The sequence below is a fragment of the Chaetura pelagica genome, unplaced genomic scaffold (genome assembly GCF_000747805.2).
Source record: "Chaetura pelagica isolate M959 unplaced genomic scaffold, ChaPel_1.0 scaffold420, whole genome shotgun sequence".
Lineage (NCBI taxonomy): Eukaryota > Metazoa > Chordata > Aves > Apodiformes > Apodidae > Chaetura > Chaetura pelagica.
In genome coordinates this window covers 88,005-105,737 of record NW_009951919.1, presented here as the reverse complement: position 1 = coordinate 105,737, position 17,733 = coordinate 88,005, and the positions used below count along the sequence as shown (strand labels likewise).

At 39.2% G+C, this 17,733-nt stretch overlaps 1 protein-coding gene across 1 annotated transcript in view; it reads right to left on the bottom strand.

The window, feature by feature from the left end:
- RNF130 (ring finger protein 130) overlaps positions 1 to 17,733 on the bottom strand; it is a 41,375-nt gene that overhangs the window by 21,470 nt on the left and 2,172 nt on the right. The window contains exon 2 of the mRNA XM_009995088.1: positions 10,410 to 10,604. Coding sequence (XP_009993390.1) covers positions 10,410 to 10,422 — 13 coding nt within the window. The 5' untranslated portion in view covers positions 10,423 to 10,604. The remainder of the gene's footprint in view (positions 1 to 10,409; positions 10,605 to 17,733) is intronic.

Sequence of the window (17,733 nt, the reverse complement as noted above, 5' to 3'; positions counted from 1 at the left end):
ATGGAAAGCAGTGTTCTCCTCTGCCAAGAACACTGTGTCCAGAGAAAAGAAGCTGGAATGCTAACTAAAATGAATGAACTACAGGCTCACCCATAGATGATAAACTAGGACAGATGCAAGGCAGAAGATAAATATTGACACCTGCAAATACAAATCATTTAATTGCTATCATCCAAGCCCAGACACCTCTTCCTAGCCTGCAATTTTACCATCTGCATGTTTAATTAGGATAGTTGTACAACTCTAGGTACGAAAAGGGATGAGGTTGAAATTAATCATTAAATCTGTGCAATATTACAGAGAGAAGACTTAGAAGCTAAGCAGACACTAAATCCAAGAATATATGAAAAACAGCAACATCCAGAAGTGTCCTGCTGAGCTCCTAAGGACTCTGCTTTGCTCTCTCACTAATCTGCCCATACCTCGTAGCAATACTACAAGAGCACATTTAGAAAGTCAACAGAAAGTAGCATCAGTGAAAAGTTACTAGCAAATAGTTACATCCTTTTGTGTTTGTTTATCTTGTTGATTCTTGACTACTAAATGTTGGTTTGAAGCACAAAATAAGGACAGCTATGGCCAGGATACCAAACTAAAGACAAGCACGGTTCAAGTAGCAGACTTCAGACCTTCCATCCATCCACTGTCCCTTGGAGGATGCAGGGAATGATAGCCTGGCAAAATGCAATTGCCAAACAGCTATTTTTTTCTCTCCTGGGCTTTTGAACATCCCAAGCAGCTGTTTGGTGAATACTGGAGAGATGAGACAATTCCTCCTGGACACCTGAGCAATCTGAGACTGAACTGCTGCTACTGCTGCAATGCCTCAAACCACCTTCTCACTGACAGTGAGAACAAAGCCTGAGATCCCATCTCAAGCACAGCAAATGTTGGACCACTGCAAAGAGGTACTGAACTCTCTTGATTTGATGTAACAAGGTTTACACAGAACTGATAATCAAGTCAGATGCTCATAACAGAAGTTAGCACTTTCCTAACATTTGGTATTTTCAGCTAATGTCCTTGTAATTTCCTAAGTCTTTGATAGCGCATGAGGATGCTGTAGACACAGCACGAAGCAGACAGACTGTGCTCATCTCGCTCTTGCAAAAGAATATTGGTCTCTCTTTAAATAGCAAACAGTATTTAACTGTAAGTGAATCCTTTAATGACCATTCTGAAAAACCTAAACTTAACACACATTTATCTGAACAGTTCTGCTGGTGGAAATTTCAGAGTACTTCCTTAAAAAAGCAGCAAAATCCCCTCCTTACTAATAAGGATAAAGAATGGTGCAGACAGCCACTTGCAGGCTGGATTCAGGGCATAATTCAAACATTGAAATGCCACTGCCTATTCAACTGCAACAATTGGAACATCATCATGTAATTGAAAATAAAACTGCTCATCTTCACAAACCAGATTTCCCCTCTTCTATTAAAATCCTGTAAATGTATGTTAAGCATTTCTGAACTTACTGTATCAGAAATAAAAATACAGCAACACACACTGTTTGGTATTCAATGAAGGGATCAGCCCTATTACTGTGAGTGACAGATTTCTTGGGCTAACATCAAGTAACAGTGAAACAACCCCAACACAACTTGGGAGCCCCCAAAACATCAAAGGAAACAGGAAAGCACAAATGAAGTGCTATGGCTATATATGAAGTTTTGAGAGATAAATTGGAAGTTCTGTGAAAACACCAGAAGACATCCAAGCTGCAGGAGAGCAGAGCCAGAAACAAGAATTACCCCTACAAGGAAAAGGATTTAGCCACAGAGAAAGGGATATAATCCATGGAACCTGCAAGGTGAGGTGAGGGAAAGGAAAAAACTGCACTGCTAAAAAAGGTGGCCTTGGGAAGCACATCTTTAAAATATAAAATTCACAGTACTCCAAAACACGAGGGAATGCACAATTTATTCAGATACATTAAAATTTCAGTCTGATACAAAAGAAAAACTGATTGAGAAAAACAGGTCTTACATTCTAAAAGAGGCTTTTGGAAAAGCAGACACCAAGAGGAAGAGCCTTGGCATATGTTCACAGTGCTTAAAAACAGGCCTATCTGCACATATTTTTATTTTATCTAATCAGAAAGCAAACAAGAGCACATCCAAGCTGTCAACACACAAGTGCAATCTCAAGAGCAAAATATATTGTTTGAGATGTCCCAAAGCAAATGGTTCTGCATACAGAAAAAAACCCTAATATTTGTCAGTTATTTAGTTATTCTAAGCAAGGCAATAATTTAATGCCAGGAATATATATAAATTTTAAAATGAGACAAGCATTTTAAAAACACTTATCTTCCTGTTGCCTTTATAATATTGAAAAGGCTGAATTCTTGTCTGCCTGTAAACATTTACTTTATGATGCCTAGTGTCAGACACTAGAACAGATGTTACTACCATGAGAAAATCATAAAGGAGAGCAGTATATTAAACTGTTTAGCTAGAATTAGGCTGTCACAGGATGTACCAGATCAATACAGCCAGTGGAACAACTATCTATCCCAAAGCACCCAGCAGATATTTGCAAAAATCACAAGTCTCTTTGCAACACAAACCTATGCAAAACAACCTGGGAAAAAGAAAAAGCTTCTAAGATTAAAACTTGAATTGTGACTGTCTACTTGAGATGACAAAGAAGTAGATGTTCAAGTTCAGTGAGGAGCAGGCTTCTATGAATTGTGACACAGTCAATTTATGTCTGAAGAACACTCAAAACTCTTGAAGGCAGCAAAAGGCTTCAACAGAGTTTACCCTGCCAAGCTAAGAAAGGGCACAGCACTCCACCCTCTAAATATGATTGCACCCACATTAGTGTTTTGCAAGGTACCAAACGTTGCTGTTCTGCTAAGAGGCATGTGAGGGATGTTCAGAAAGTTCTGCTCCTTTAAGGAAAACAAGCATATGATTGAGGAGTATGATGAGAAAACCAGAAGCAGCAAGAGAAGCTTTCCAAAGATGGGTGTGACACAATCAACCCTGTAGCACACTAAATCATTAAGCCCACAGGTGATTAATAATCTTATAAGCAGAAACAATCCTTCCAATGCCTGCCCTACTTCATAAAACAAATGATGCCTCAGCATAACAATCCTGTCATAATTTTACAGCAGCTTTATAACCTAGCATGACCAAAAGGTTCCTAAAAGAAGTGCTAAATAGCAAAGTCAGTTGAGGAAGCTATTGGGCCATATTTAGATTACAATGGCTGACACATTATTTCATAACCCAGTTGCTCTGCTCTGACGCTCAGACATTTCTTAAGGAGAAATCTGCATAAGATTAAAACAGGTAGTCACAACTTAAAAAAAAAAAAAAACAGCCTCATGAGATTGTTGCACTAGCCTGTAGCACACTAAATCATTAAGCCCACAGGTGATTAATAATCTTATAAGCAGAAACAATCCTTCCAATGCCTGCCCTACTTCATAAAACAAATGATGCCTCAGCATAACAATCCTGTCATAATTTTACAGCAGCTTTATAACCTAGCATGACCAAAAGGTTCCTAAAAGAAGTGCTAAATAGCAAAGTCAGTTGAGGAAGCTATTGGGCCATATTTAGATTACAATGGCTGACACATTATTTCATAACCCAGTTGCTCTGCTCTGACGCTCAGACATTTCTTAAGGAGAAATCTGCATAAGATTAAAACAGGTAGTCACAGCTAAATCCTCCTGCTTCATTCATGAGTCCAAGTCATGCTGATTTATGTGAGATGGTGCAGATGTGCCCCTGCACATCCTCAAGTTTGACAAGGTCCATCTGTCTCTGCTACACCCAGCAGACCCTACTCAAGAAAACCAACACTTAGAGTCTCTCAAAGATTCAACACAGTATCAGCATGTAGAACAGAGGTGTTGGACTTCACTGCAGATAATTTCCTCTCCATCGGCCTCACCCAGAGACCTCCTTTTAATCTCCTATTGTATGTCATATGACACTTAGCTCTGTTAGAATCATTAAAGCCCTTCCATCAAGTTACAGGATGTACCCACCTCTTCTCTCAACCTCCCACAAATTAGCAATTACCTGAATCTCTGCCCCATCTTGACTTTTGAAAGCAAAAATATGTTACTTGAACACTTCTGATGGGCACCAGGACAGATTCATGGCTGGGCTGGGAAGGGGAAAGCACGAGAAGAGAGAACTGATACATCCCTGGAACTAGAACTGCAGCAGAATTCACTTTAAAATGGTAAGGACACTGGGGTTGGGGATTTGGGTTTCTCCCTCCCCCCTCACTTTTGACTGCCTTCACTTTATATCCCATATTCCCCTTCTGTAAAAAGACTTCTGTCTTCTGGGAATGATATTTTTATATATATTTTTTTTAATGCATGTGACCTTTTGGATTCTTTACACTAGGGAAAAGCAATCCTAGATAAGAGAAAAGCAGACAGATGTTGCAATGACTTTACAGACATTTCACACCATGTTTTTCTCTTTTAGCAATGCTTTTTTGCATCTACTTGCAGCACAATTTTGAGAAATGGACGTTCCACTTCAATAATTCTGGAAGAGTAAAAGAAATGTGGTACAAAGGAATTTATAATTTTACCATCCTCTTTCCACAATCTGTGCACAGATTTTGATTTTTATTTTCCCTTTGATTCATGTGGTTTTTACAAGGCATTTACCCAAGTATTATGGTGAATAAACTGCATTTGCAGTCCTATTTAAGGAATACTTTTTACTGTTAAGGTTTTAGTAAGCTAGCAAAGCTGTCCACATTTTATATTCAAACCTTGAACAAATGCAAATTAATAAAAAGCAGACGTGTTACATTAGTCATTTCCCAAGTTTTGACTAGTGAAATGGTGTAATCCTAGCATGACACAATACTGAAAAAACTTGCTCATGTCACAATTTCACACATTTCTGAAATACGTAAGTCTTCCTGTCTTCAAAAGATATTTCTGCTTGTTTGAAAACAACCTTTCTTCCCATATACTTCTGAACAATGTCCAAAAACTATTACCTCATGCCCAAGCACTGATTAGTGTCACATTCTTGAAGACTCAATAATACTAATGTAATGTAGACCTTACTGGTCCATTCACCAATACAAGACACACTTGGATTTTGCTAACTAAAACTCTCCATATCTTGCAGTCTGTAACATCACCAGGTGTTAGCCAATGGCTTTCATTTTGCTATTTTAGCAGTTCCCACTCCCAATAATGGTATCTGGATCTGAAAAACCCAGGGATTTCTAAGGAAAGTAACCTGTGATTCTCATATATTTTCTTCTATCTACAGACAGCTTCCATCCAGATCCATCAATCTGGAGAGTCATTCCAAACAAATTCAGCAAAGCACAAGAGAAATGGCAAGAAAGCCTTACCCAAGGACACAAAGTATTTTTAAAGCTTCATAAGCAGCATATGCATAGATCACTATCATAAATTTGATTCCACTGAATCCATAGATTTTGGGAATTACTCTGCTGCTGGAGCCTACACTTTGGATAAGAAAAAGAATATAATTACTTACAGTCTCTAACAGTCCCAGGGGCCTTTTCACAGCCACAAAACTAATTACCCTTTCAGCTGGCTATGGAAAAAGGAGGCTAAGTGCTCTTATTTCAGTTGTGTATGAAGGATAAACTATGCAAAAACACTGGTAAGAAGTTCCATGAGGCATTGAGGCTGCATTAGCTTTGTAAAGGGGTTTTCCTGGCTTCTCTTGAAGAGACAAGCACTCCTTCATGGTCCAGAATCTGTGCTTCAAACACACTCATCTCCACATCTCCTAAAGTGTCAGGCACCTCCATCTAGATTTTTCTGATGGATACAGCTCCATGAAATGCAGTGGGAAACAGAATTAATGTTACTGCCATTCATTCCCCACATTTCCAATTAGCAAATATAAACAATATAAAATGATCAGACATGTAAACTATGGTTAGACTATTGATTTGTTTTGCCTTTTGAAAAGCTTCAAATTTAATGACTCATCTTGCCTTCCTTTTAACCAATATTCCAGGATAAATTAATAAATTGTAACAAGATTGTAACATACAATAAAAATAGTTTTTAGCTGTGGATTAAAAGTAGGATTTAGTACTCCAGGGAAAGTTTCACAGTGGATTTGGTATAGAACTGAAATAATCTGCAATGCACCCTGCTGTAGCTTTCAGGTGTCAGTTCAGCTTCCAGTTACAGAAAGAGACATTTGTGAGAAAAAGGCAAAGCAGCAGAGGAAGAGTGAGAGTGCTACAACAAAGGAGAGTGGCATTCCCACTGCCGGATCTCTGCAGTCTACTCCACCCACTATGGATTAGGGCAAGAACATGGAATTGCCATTAGATAGCAACAACTCCAAATGACCTCCTGCCTCTGACCCAGTGACCCAAAATAATCCACATAAAATGCATTCAGTTTTATCCCAGTTCACAGAAAGTACAGACCTTGCTTCCTGTGCCAGCATGCTTTTTAAGCAGAGAGGCAATCAGAAATTCTGCCCTTGAAAGGAAACTTTTTTTGGGAGGCAGTGTTGGCAGCTCCCTGCTGCACTACAGCTGAGAATCATCACCTTCTGCACCCACCCCGGCACAGAAACACCTTAATGCAGGAAAGGAATGCATTGCTTCTTCAGAAGTGCAGCGAAGACTGACCTTGCTGAGATGTCTCCAGCTAAGGACTTTTAAAGGTTTACCTGTATTCAGGTAAAGCCTCTGGAAAGGTATTATATTAGAAAGCTTTTACATACTTCAGGAAATTTCTTTGGTACTGCTACTGGAACCCAGCAACCTTATTTTGGCACTTTGTTCTAGATTTATCTTTTTCTGTTTGTGTTTGTTCCATACATTTTTAATACAAAATTCTAATTTTAGAGGCTTCTTTGGTTTATATTCTTTTCTTAAAATCCAAATAAAAGTATGTATTTTACTAGAGAAGTTCAATATAAAATGTAACTATTTTGTACTTGACAGGGCTGCCTCCAGCACACACAATCAAAAAAAACACAAAGTGCTATTTTACCTGCATTTCCTTCCTATTCCCGTAATTGACTATAAAGGAGAAAGCTACTACATATTTTCTCTACCACACAAGCTCTTTTTTACAAGACAATATCTGTTCTGCTTTAAGAGAAGTAGCAAACAAAACCACTCATAAAACTGCCTTCCTGCCAGTGATATCATAGGCTAACGTAACCTGTGCTGGGAAAGATGTCCTTCATTGAGGCGGATAGAGGACATCTATAAGAATGTGTAAAATACACCTACTTTACATGCATGCAGTAATACATACAAGAATATACACAGTGAAGATAAAAATGTTGCAAAAATGACAGTGTAAATACAGATCTTTAAAGTCCCCCAAATCCTTAAGGTCAATACCTACTTTAAAACTCAACTTGAAGTTGAAGGAGCAGAGACTATCATACAAGAAAAAGCAAGTTCTGATATTAGCAACAGAAACTGTTCATTTGACAAGGACTGATTCATGACTGACAGCTGCTATCTAGCCACCAGAAGGCATTTATATTCTGCTAAGTAATGTCTAGTGTATGAAAAAATTTACATACTATTAAATTTTCAAATGTGTGTTCGAGCATAAAATAACTTGGATAAAATACTGATCCCATAGGTGAGAACTGCTTAGTGAGCTCTTTTTGTAGGGAATCACCTCTCTGCAGGTGGGCACCACACATAAATCTGCATAATGTTTTACTTATTTCTAGTACAGATATTGCCTAAGCTGGTGATTGGAATTCATACAAATATCAAAGCAGGAAGGTGTGCAGTTCGGTGTGTGCATTATCAGCAGTTGCCACTTTCCTCTCTGCTTCATCCAGAAGACAGAATGCTCCTAAGGCTTGGTACACAGCAGTATAAAAATGATGTTACAGTGCTATAAAATGACACAAGGTCTATTTTCACCTCTCTGTGGAAAGAGAATGTAGAGCCATGAACCTGGTCATCATAATACAGTTGCAAAATCGTCTTGTGAAGAATGCATTTTTAACAGAAAAGAGAAATACTGCAGAACACTAGACAGCTTGGTGGCTCACCTTCATTTTCACTTTGTATCAACTCTATTTAGCACATATTTAGCTGAATCAGCAGCAGAACAGCTATCAAATACACAGGATTGTGTCCCTCCTGAACTTCAGGGATAGAAAATACTAAAGAGAAGAGATGCAGGGCAGCAGAGTATCTAGCTGCCAGATGATGTGCTCATTCACAACCTAAAAAACATTCAAGCAGTGATATGGTTGAAAAGGTAGACAAAGGAAGATGAGAGAGTGCCCTGAATATGGTTAGGACTCCTTTACACACAGCATTTGTTTGTATAGCCTCACCAAAACATTAGTCCAAGTGGGAAATAGATTAATAAACCTATTCTTGATCCTCCTATGAGTAATTCTCACCAAAGGATATGGGAATGCTGGATCCCAAGTCCTCCGTGTGCTGAGGCTAACACCAAAGGACTAGTCTGCACCTCAGTTACACACACTTGGCAGTTCTTCCATCAAGCAAACAGAAGTTATTTATAGGAAGCTCTGCAGACTACAGACTGCTCAGGAGATCCCTTACATGACCCTAAAGCTGGGGAGCAACATGCCTCTTTATTGCAGTGTGGTGCTGAGGTGCTACTGCAGTTTTAAATAATTAATTTTAGTCTGTTGCATAGTCTGAACAGTGAGTCCAACACTAACTTTGAGACAGTGTTTACAGCCCAAATCCATAACAGAGATCTCAATATACCAGGGTCTGAGTTTGTGCAGCTACAAACAAAATACTCAAAGATAAAATACGTATCATCTCCAGTAATTACATGTTATTTTAAGCTTGCCATGAGTAAGAGTAAATATTTGGAAGTCAACATGCTGAAGACAGTATTAGCTGGTCTTCAGAGCTAAAACACTGAGTGAACTAGAATTACCTAACAAGAGACAGAGAGGATCCCATCAATGTGAAAGCACCTGCCAAATCTAAAAGCATTATGAGCAAGAAGGTATTAAAATTATGATCAAACCTGTTATATGATTTAACATGTATTAGCAAACACTGCTAGAACTGTGTTGTCAGTGGTAGCTTTTCTGCCATCACGAGGCATTCCAGCCCTCAGAAGTCACAAATCTTTGTTGAACAGACTGCAGACCCTACAGTCTTAGAGGTGTCTCAAAATGAGACCAGGGCTGAAGGTTTAGGAGGCAGAAAGAGAAGTGGCAACAAAACACAAAAGGGAGGTGGTAAAATACGTTCTGCTTGAATATGGGACTTTTTGCCTGCAGATTGCTTGCAAAAACATCTAATCGAGGTATCCAAGATAAAAAATGGACTGTCACCAGGCTTTGAATTGCCACACAGAGGTCAAAATCTCCCTGGAAAATCCCTGGGGTGTGCAGAATTGGGAAGGTCAAACCCCACCAAACCAGAAGAAGCCACAAAACGTTTTTCTTGTAAAAAAGAGAGAAAGAAGCAACCACAGCACTTCAGTAAAAGAATTCAATTCTAATTGTGTGACAATATGCAGAGCAGTAATTAGGAAATTCCAGTCTCCAAGCAACCCCCTATGTTTAAAGAAAAAGGACTGAAAATATTCTAGAAAAAGAAAACAAAAAATCAGCCAGCAGTTCAGCCACCAAAAATAGAAATATTTCTTTTCTGATCAAGTTAAATCACTCCAAATTGAGAAATTTTCTGGGAAAATGAAAAAAAATGTAGTTAGCAGACTTGCTTTTAACCAAGGCACATTTTTATGTATGAGGCTTTTACCAGCTAACCTAAGTCAGTAGTAATAGCAAAATTTTACACTTAGATAGCCCTAAAAAGGTAGAAATCCAGAATTTCCTCACTACTGTGGACCAGCAAGAGTGTAATTCTAGACAACGTACAGAGGCAATTAATTTCCAAACCACTATGTATTGTTGATTCCTGTATGGCACTCAAGGACATGATATAGAAAGAGAACACTCTAAAGTGTCATGAAAAAAAGCAAAAGCTTTCCTAAGATCCTACTGCAACTGTTAACAATTGAAAGTCCTCACCATAGCAGTCAGCTGAAGACATACTACTATAAAAATTCTCCAGGCACAGATACTTTGTAGCATTCTAGACCTTCCATTCTATGTTAGCTTTTCTTCCTCAGCAAGGATTGAAATAGATTAAGCTAAGAGCTTACAGATAGCTCCTCACTCCAAAGCACCCATATCCCCACTGCAGAGGAAAGCACTTCTCATTGGATAAAATGTATGCTAAAGGAAAATAACTTTTCAGAATTATTGGCTTGTTTCACTATATTGCACACACGTAAACATCATCAGAGAACAGGCTATTCCAAACGGCATCATCCGCGTGCCGATAAGAGCTCTTTAGCCGTGGTTTTTATGAGTCCTCGAGCAAAAAAAGAATGATAGTGGAAGAGATGCCATTTTATTTACCTTGATGAGTCATCGTGACAGGCTCTTCACTGGATATATTGTTGTAAATGACCACAGCTGTGGCATTATGTGACGCTGCTCGCAGTATTTTCTCTCGGAAGGTGCAGTTCCCTCGCTGCAGCAACGCGATCCACTGCTTGGTGTTTGGTGGCACCTGGAACCGTGTCCGAGGGTCACAGCCCAGGCGATCTGCAACTGAAATAGGAAATGCATTTACACAGATGGCAATTTATTCCCAAGCAAGCAAGAAACTTACTCCAAGTTTTGCTGAATTGCTTCCTAGCGCATGACAGTTTTTAGCTGTCATACGCTGGGAAGCCACTACCCTCTTGGCAATGAAGCATAAAGCTAACTGCATTCTTATGACAAAAAAAGTCTTTAAAGAAAAGTCTTGTGCATTAAAAGCTGTGACTATATCCCCGACAATTAGGCTCACTAACACAAGCTATTTTTAACTCTCCTGCAGCTAGAACAATGAATTTACATTTGAATCAATACCTGCCTACAGGCTGAAAAACATCAGAATACGGTTCATGTGCTATAGGAATCTACAAAGCAGCTGTTGATCTGTCATTCTGGGGAGAATAACTTTTTTCCTTTCTAATGCAGTCATAAATATCATTGCAGTGGGAAGTATTACTAAACAAAGGGGGTTGTGAAAACAAGATTTCAGAGTTATCTGCCATGTGCAGGCTACTGTAAAAAAGGACAGTATTAAAAGCTGATCTAGTGAAATGCCAGCAGTCACCACCAGCTTTTTATGTGTGCACATTTTGTCTGCAAGGAAAGGCATTCAAACTCAGAAAGAAACAAACAGTTTTGTAAATACAGTGCCCCCACGTTGTCAGCTAAACAGGTATTGATGGTATAAAGGAAGAGTAACAGAAATAGCAAATGCCAGATGTCTGGATTCAACAGCACACAAAACTCATTCTTTTGTCCTGGCTGATGCTGTAATGTATCCTTGAACAACCCAAACCCACACAGAGCAATGTACAAAAAGAAGCACAAGTGCAAAGCAGAAGATGACTCCCCAGTACAGCAGCTGAAACCAATGAAAGACATTTCTGTTTACACAACTGGAAACGTGCAGCTTAGTCTGATACACTCTTCACATCATTAAAGGCTTTCAGAAATTCAAAGCTGACAGTAACTTAAAACTCAAATATATTTAGCCTTTCAGACTTCAAGGGTATAAGAATCTTTGGCTACTAAAAATGGTAGGGATAAACAGTGATTTTTCAAGACAGAAACAAAAAAATGTTTACATAATAGCTCTGAAAACATTATGGATCCTAAGAGCAATTAAAAAGAAGTGTCCCATAAAACTCTCCATTTAAAGAAGTGAGCTCTTCAGCACAGACGATGGGATTTCAGAAAAAGCTCTACCACAAAAAGTAGCCAGTTTACCATATCAGCTGGAAACAAAAGATTTTTAAGCATTCCCAGCTTAGCAGAGCTCAGGTTAAAACCTATAACAAAGGAGACTCAAATACCTAAAGGATCTTTTCCGAAACAAGAAAGAAAATCTTTTGTTTGCTTGAGGAAAACTAGTGCAGATGAACCTATATTGTGGCAGTCATACAGGAAGTCGTTGCATCTCTTAATTTGGACAAGAAGTGCCTCTCCCTGTTCCTCTGGAAGGAGGGTGGGGAGCCAGATAGAAGCACATCCTCTTCACAATTGTTTTTCAAGGCTGTATTAGACATTTGAGACATGGAGGGCTATTTGCTGTATTTCTTCCATATTTGTGGTTTTGTTGTGTACATGGATTGGGGAAAATCTGAGATAGAGGTGCTTGAAGCTGAATTTTATAGGGTATTTTCTTCCATTGCCCTGACATTATTACTCGAACTCTTTGGAAATTGCTAGCTAGCACTGATCCACACATCTTGTTTTGGAGCACTGGTGACAGCCATCAGGAACAGCAATGATCACAGGAGTGCACTTTCCTATCGACTGCACGTCTGTAGCTTGTCTTTGTAGTCCTACATTTAAGAGAACAGTACATTTTTTTAAAGGAATCAGTCCTTTTTTGAAAATGTGATAGAACCACAACATGGCACACGAACAACCCATCTTGATGTTGTCTGTTAAGATAAAAGAAGTTTACTGTTCAATGCAAAATTCCCCCAGCTCAGCACATTTTCACTTAAAAATGCTGGAGGGGGAAAGCACCAACAGACTAAGATGGGAAGTTTCTCAAGCTTGAAAGCTAAAAATCCCATCTTTCCCCAGTGAAATCAGATTCAAGAATCTCAGATGTGATCCAACCTTTGGAAAACACCCTTAAATAAATGGCCACAATTCCACAGAATCTCCTCAAACTGTCAAAATTAACTCTGAAAGTAGACATCATGGCCAACCTGAATGTACTTAAAATACACAGGATGGATGAAAAGCAGTAATCCTATGCATTATTTACAGTTTGTTTCAGTCTAACCATGCTCAAAACTAAAATAGCAAGAGAAAAACGGCCACAAAAATAGGGTAATAAGTCATTAGAATGAAGAACCTATAAAAGCAGTAAAAGGCAAAAAGCACCTTAAAAAGGGAGGTAGCATTCTCAGAAGCCTGTTATATCATTTAGTTTTACAAAAATTTATGTAGGTACCTTTGAATTTGTACATCTTGAAATCTAGCTTAAAAACCTGATAGAGAAAGTAGTAAGAGGCAACAGAAACTGCATCTGTGGGAAAAGTGATACAAAATTTTCTACCATGGCAGTGATGGAAGTTTCTTTCAGATGTGGACAGAGGTACAGAATGTTACTGGAGGGAGCAACAGGATTAGGAAACAAGGTATGAAGAGATAAAAGCTTTCCAGATCTAGAGTAACAAAGACCACTCAAATGCACATGGCACGTTGCTCCTGATGAGGTGGATTCAGAGTGTCCCGAGGAAAAAGGATCAGCTGACAATATTACTCTAGCACTTCTCAAGCAAGACAGAAACTTTAAGGAAAACATGCTTGTTTCAGATGAACTTGAACTGAGTAACTGCAAGTCACTTAATAAAAAGCCACAACCCACTTTTCTTTACATGAGCATCCTATTACATCACAGAAATGTTAGGTAATCTTTTAACTAAATAAAACTCAGGAACAAAAGAGGAAAACCTTGGTTTTTCTGCCCTTCTTTTCAACAGACTTCGTACACTCTGCAAAGAGTCAAAGTAGTATAATCATACTCTTCTAGCACAGTGAACTGCCTAAATAAAACATCTCCTCTACACCTAACGTGCCAGGCACATCAGCTGGCACTAAGCGGGACAGATAAACGAAGTGTCAGCAAGAATCATCATCAATAGCTCTCCATTATCATGCCATCTATGCTCCATTGTCCAAAGTCCAATTAGGATCTAAAAGACTAGGGCTTGCAAGTATTACCTGGACGATGTCCACGCCAGAATGAAAAGCAACTTCACATTAAATTAAATTTATTGTAAAACGAATCACTTGCAAATAAAAATATACGATCAGAAGCTATGTCATTTTGTAACTTCAAAAGATACAAGCATACAGAAAGCCATCTAATTATTTTTCACTGTAGGTGTGCTACTCTTCTGGCTTATTCGAAATAGAAGTTGCTTACATAATCTTTCCTTTCTCCATATCTACTTATATACCATGAATGTGTTGGCAAAAAAACAATCTTCCATTCGAAGTGGCAGCCTGCTGGGTTAAAGAGCTACATACACTGTGGTTGTAAATATCTCCCTTCCTGCTATAAGTCCCAACACCTCAGAAGAGCCTCTTTACAGAAGGCTCAGCTGCAATTTAAGGCTCTACAGTTAGGCTGCACGTTTGTTCTCAACATCAGGACAGCTTCAGTTCCCTCTTGCAGAAGACACAGGACCGTGCAACTTGCACAGAACTGTTCCTCTTTAAGCATTTTTTATCAATTCAAGAGACGTTCCTGCTGGACTAATGTTTCTGACAGCATTTTAGGGAGTCATGTGAAAGAAATAATTAATAAAACAATACATCCAGCCTGTAAGAGGGGCAGTCATTTTGTCGCAACAAAAATGAATTTATTAGGTCAACTGTCAGAGGCTTTGTCAGAAGCAAACACCTGCCTGCATGGAAACTGTCTCCTACTTCTGAACCACAACTGGATTTCCTCTCTCTCATATACCAGGTGCTTATGTTGCTCTTGCATTGCTTACAATGCAACTGTGACACCTCACTTCACCCAAGGCTTCTGCACTGATTATCAGACTTTGTCCCCTTTTCACAGAAAAATACCAGCGCTGTGATCTCACACCCTGGGTATTAACTATTTTATTCCACGGTTGATTTTTGTTTTGTTTGTTTTGGGTGGGGTTTTTTGTGTGTGTGTTGAGGTTTTTTTAAAACAAAACAAAAAATTCAGATATCTTGTCATTGATTGCATCTCAGCTAATGCTCTACTCTCTCAGTTGCCAGAGCTGGTCTATCTCAGCTACACATACAGAAATCATTTTGAAGTCTGACCTTCAATCACTGTAATACAATAGGTGGAGAGACACCACCAATATTTTGAGGGACAGCAGATCAAGAGACTCCTCGGGAAAGAAAGCAGCCCAGAGGAAGATGCAGCCCCATGCAGCCTGTGCCTCAAAGCATTCCCTCCCCTCAGCATGCACTGCCCCAGCAGCTGCTGTGCAGCACACCTGCCTGGCAGAGCAGCCAGCCTTGTGAAACACATTAATTATAATCCTGTGATAAAATTTCCAGAAAAGGAATTCAGCTGGGAAATTTAGAGAAGCAACATAGCAGCACTGCTTCTCTTATTTCAAGGAAGGGTACTGGTTACTTGCTATGCCATTAGGGTTTAATACATGTAACACATACCTTTTAACATGCTACTACTTGTGCCATTATCAATAATAGTCCTTATGCAAGCCAGTTATAATTTCCACTTTTAAAAAGCTGTGTCAACAAATTATGTACAGCAATATTTTGTTTTCAAGAGCTATTTCAAGTAATCGCTCTGACCAAAGCTGGCTTTAATATTAGGAGAAACCCTTTGAACAAGAAGCAATCTTGTTTCAGGGAAGGAGTTAAATAAAAGAAAATCACTGAGGCTTAGAAGAGTGCTGCAATAGCTCAGATTTAATCTTGTTAGCTCAGTAAGTGTATGACAATTATGGCTATCAACTTCAATATGTAACTTCCACTTTTGGCATCAATTAATGACTACTAATTAAGCTGGATACTGAAACCAACAATAAAGGATGGATGCATGCACAAGATTTTTTTCTTCCACAATTCTATATTTATTGATGCATTTGCTTGCTGCATTTTCCTACAGCTTATTATTCTGGACCAGAAAGAAACGCAAAACTGTCTGAATGTTACCTAAAGCTCAACAGTTACCAGGAAACTGTAATTTTGAGGCTTCTGCAGCTAGAATTTGTTCACACAACATGTTTATGAAGTGTCAGATGGTACAAAATGCTATAGTTACAGTACCATGCACAACATAAACCTCCATCCCCTAACATTGTGTGAATATATTTTTTTCCTCACTTTTCACATTTTTCCAACACATTTTTCCTCAAATTCCGAACCTCCTTCCCCAAGCACAACCCTATTACCCCTTCAGCACAGATCTCCCCCTTCATAAAGCCATCACCTCCCCACAAGCCCTTCAGACTCCATTTCCTTCCCCCTACACCCCCTTCTTCCTGACCTACTGGCTCAGTGAGTCACAACATTTGCAAGTTTAGCTCTGAGTCTGCTGCTTTCGCTTCCTATCAGTCCCATCTCCACACATTGCCCTGCCTGCTTGCCCAATACCCAAAGCCAGCAGAGGTGCACAAAACCTCACCTCCTGGCAAGGTGTGACCAGCTGTGAGACTTTGAAAGCACACAAGACTGACCTTTCCAGTCCACAACTGTGTATCCAAACCAGAACAACATCCAATAACCCAGACTCAGCAGTTTCAGAAAACATTCTCTCACCATGGAGAACATTTTTGAGGGAACTAAGCCACAAAGTGCTGCAGTTTCTACCAAGAAACTGAGTTTTCAGTGGCTTCTAGCACAGTTTGTCCCAGCATGAGGAATGTGCCTGACACCCAAAGGTGGGCACCACAAGTGGTGTCCAGCACCTGATACCAAGGATGCTCAAAAGCAGAGGTCACTGGAGCAGCACAGGGCTGAGCACTTACACAAGTACTTACTGTGGCCTGAAGCGCCTGGGTGCACAAAGTCACAACTAACAGAGTAAGGGACTGAGGGAGAAGTGCTTAGCAACCTCCCCAACTAGACAATACAAACCTGAACTAAACTACCAGAAAAGCTGCATCAGAAGATGCACTTCACTATTATCCTTTCATGCAGAACAAAAGGAGCATTTTTTGATAACTGGCAAGCATTCCTACCCAGAAGCTGCTTAAAATGCTCCTCTAATGTGAAATTATTTCAGTCACGACAAAAGATTCACAAGTTAGAGGAAGTAAGGAACTAGAAGTGGAAGAACTGAAGAGATTAATAGAGGAACTCTGCTGCTATCAGATATTTAATGCACTTGGAAAGGTTTGCAAACATAGGTGCTCTGACAGACAGTTGCTGGAATGACACTTTTCACAAGTCACATTCAGAAGGGGTCACACAAATTACTACCATATCATTTCCAGGGGAACATTGCTTTTGAAAGCTAGTATCAATTTCACACACAGGTCTATAAAAAGAACAGGGAAAGAATTTTAATACATGTATTAACATCATAAGGTTGAATTTGATTTATGAAACTCAGCTAAAGAAAAAGGAGAAAAGATTGAATAGATCATTTTACACTGAAACGTGAAGGATGGGTAACACACAGGACTGGTGACTTCAAAAAGTAGTACATAAAATATTGTGCATGTTCAAGAACACAAGTCAACAAAAAACACAGCTGAGCACAACACTTAAAATCACAGGCTGTGCTATTGCAAATGGTGTATGTTCAGCAGCAGATCCTTGGCCTTAAATTCTGAATCAGTAAATTCAATTATTTCCTTTAAGGCAATGAGTAAGGGATCTAAACACAGCATGTAAAAATGTGACATTAAGGACACTGCAGCTCTAAAACATGGAGGCCCCAGCCATCGAGGTGCTAACAGATCACCCACATTCATTGAAATTTACAAGGGACAGCCCATGAATGGGGGAATGCTTGACACCAGAGCAGTTTCAGAGTCAAGGTATCTTCAAACATAGTAGCTAACAGCTGAAGAGCTCTTTTCCTCTTAGGATACATGAGATCTGGGAGGAGTGTTTACTGCTCTAAGAGCAGAGGCCAGTGCCAGCTACTTGTATTAAGAGCTATTAGAAAAAATATTTTGCAAACAATTTC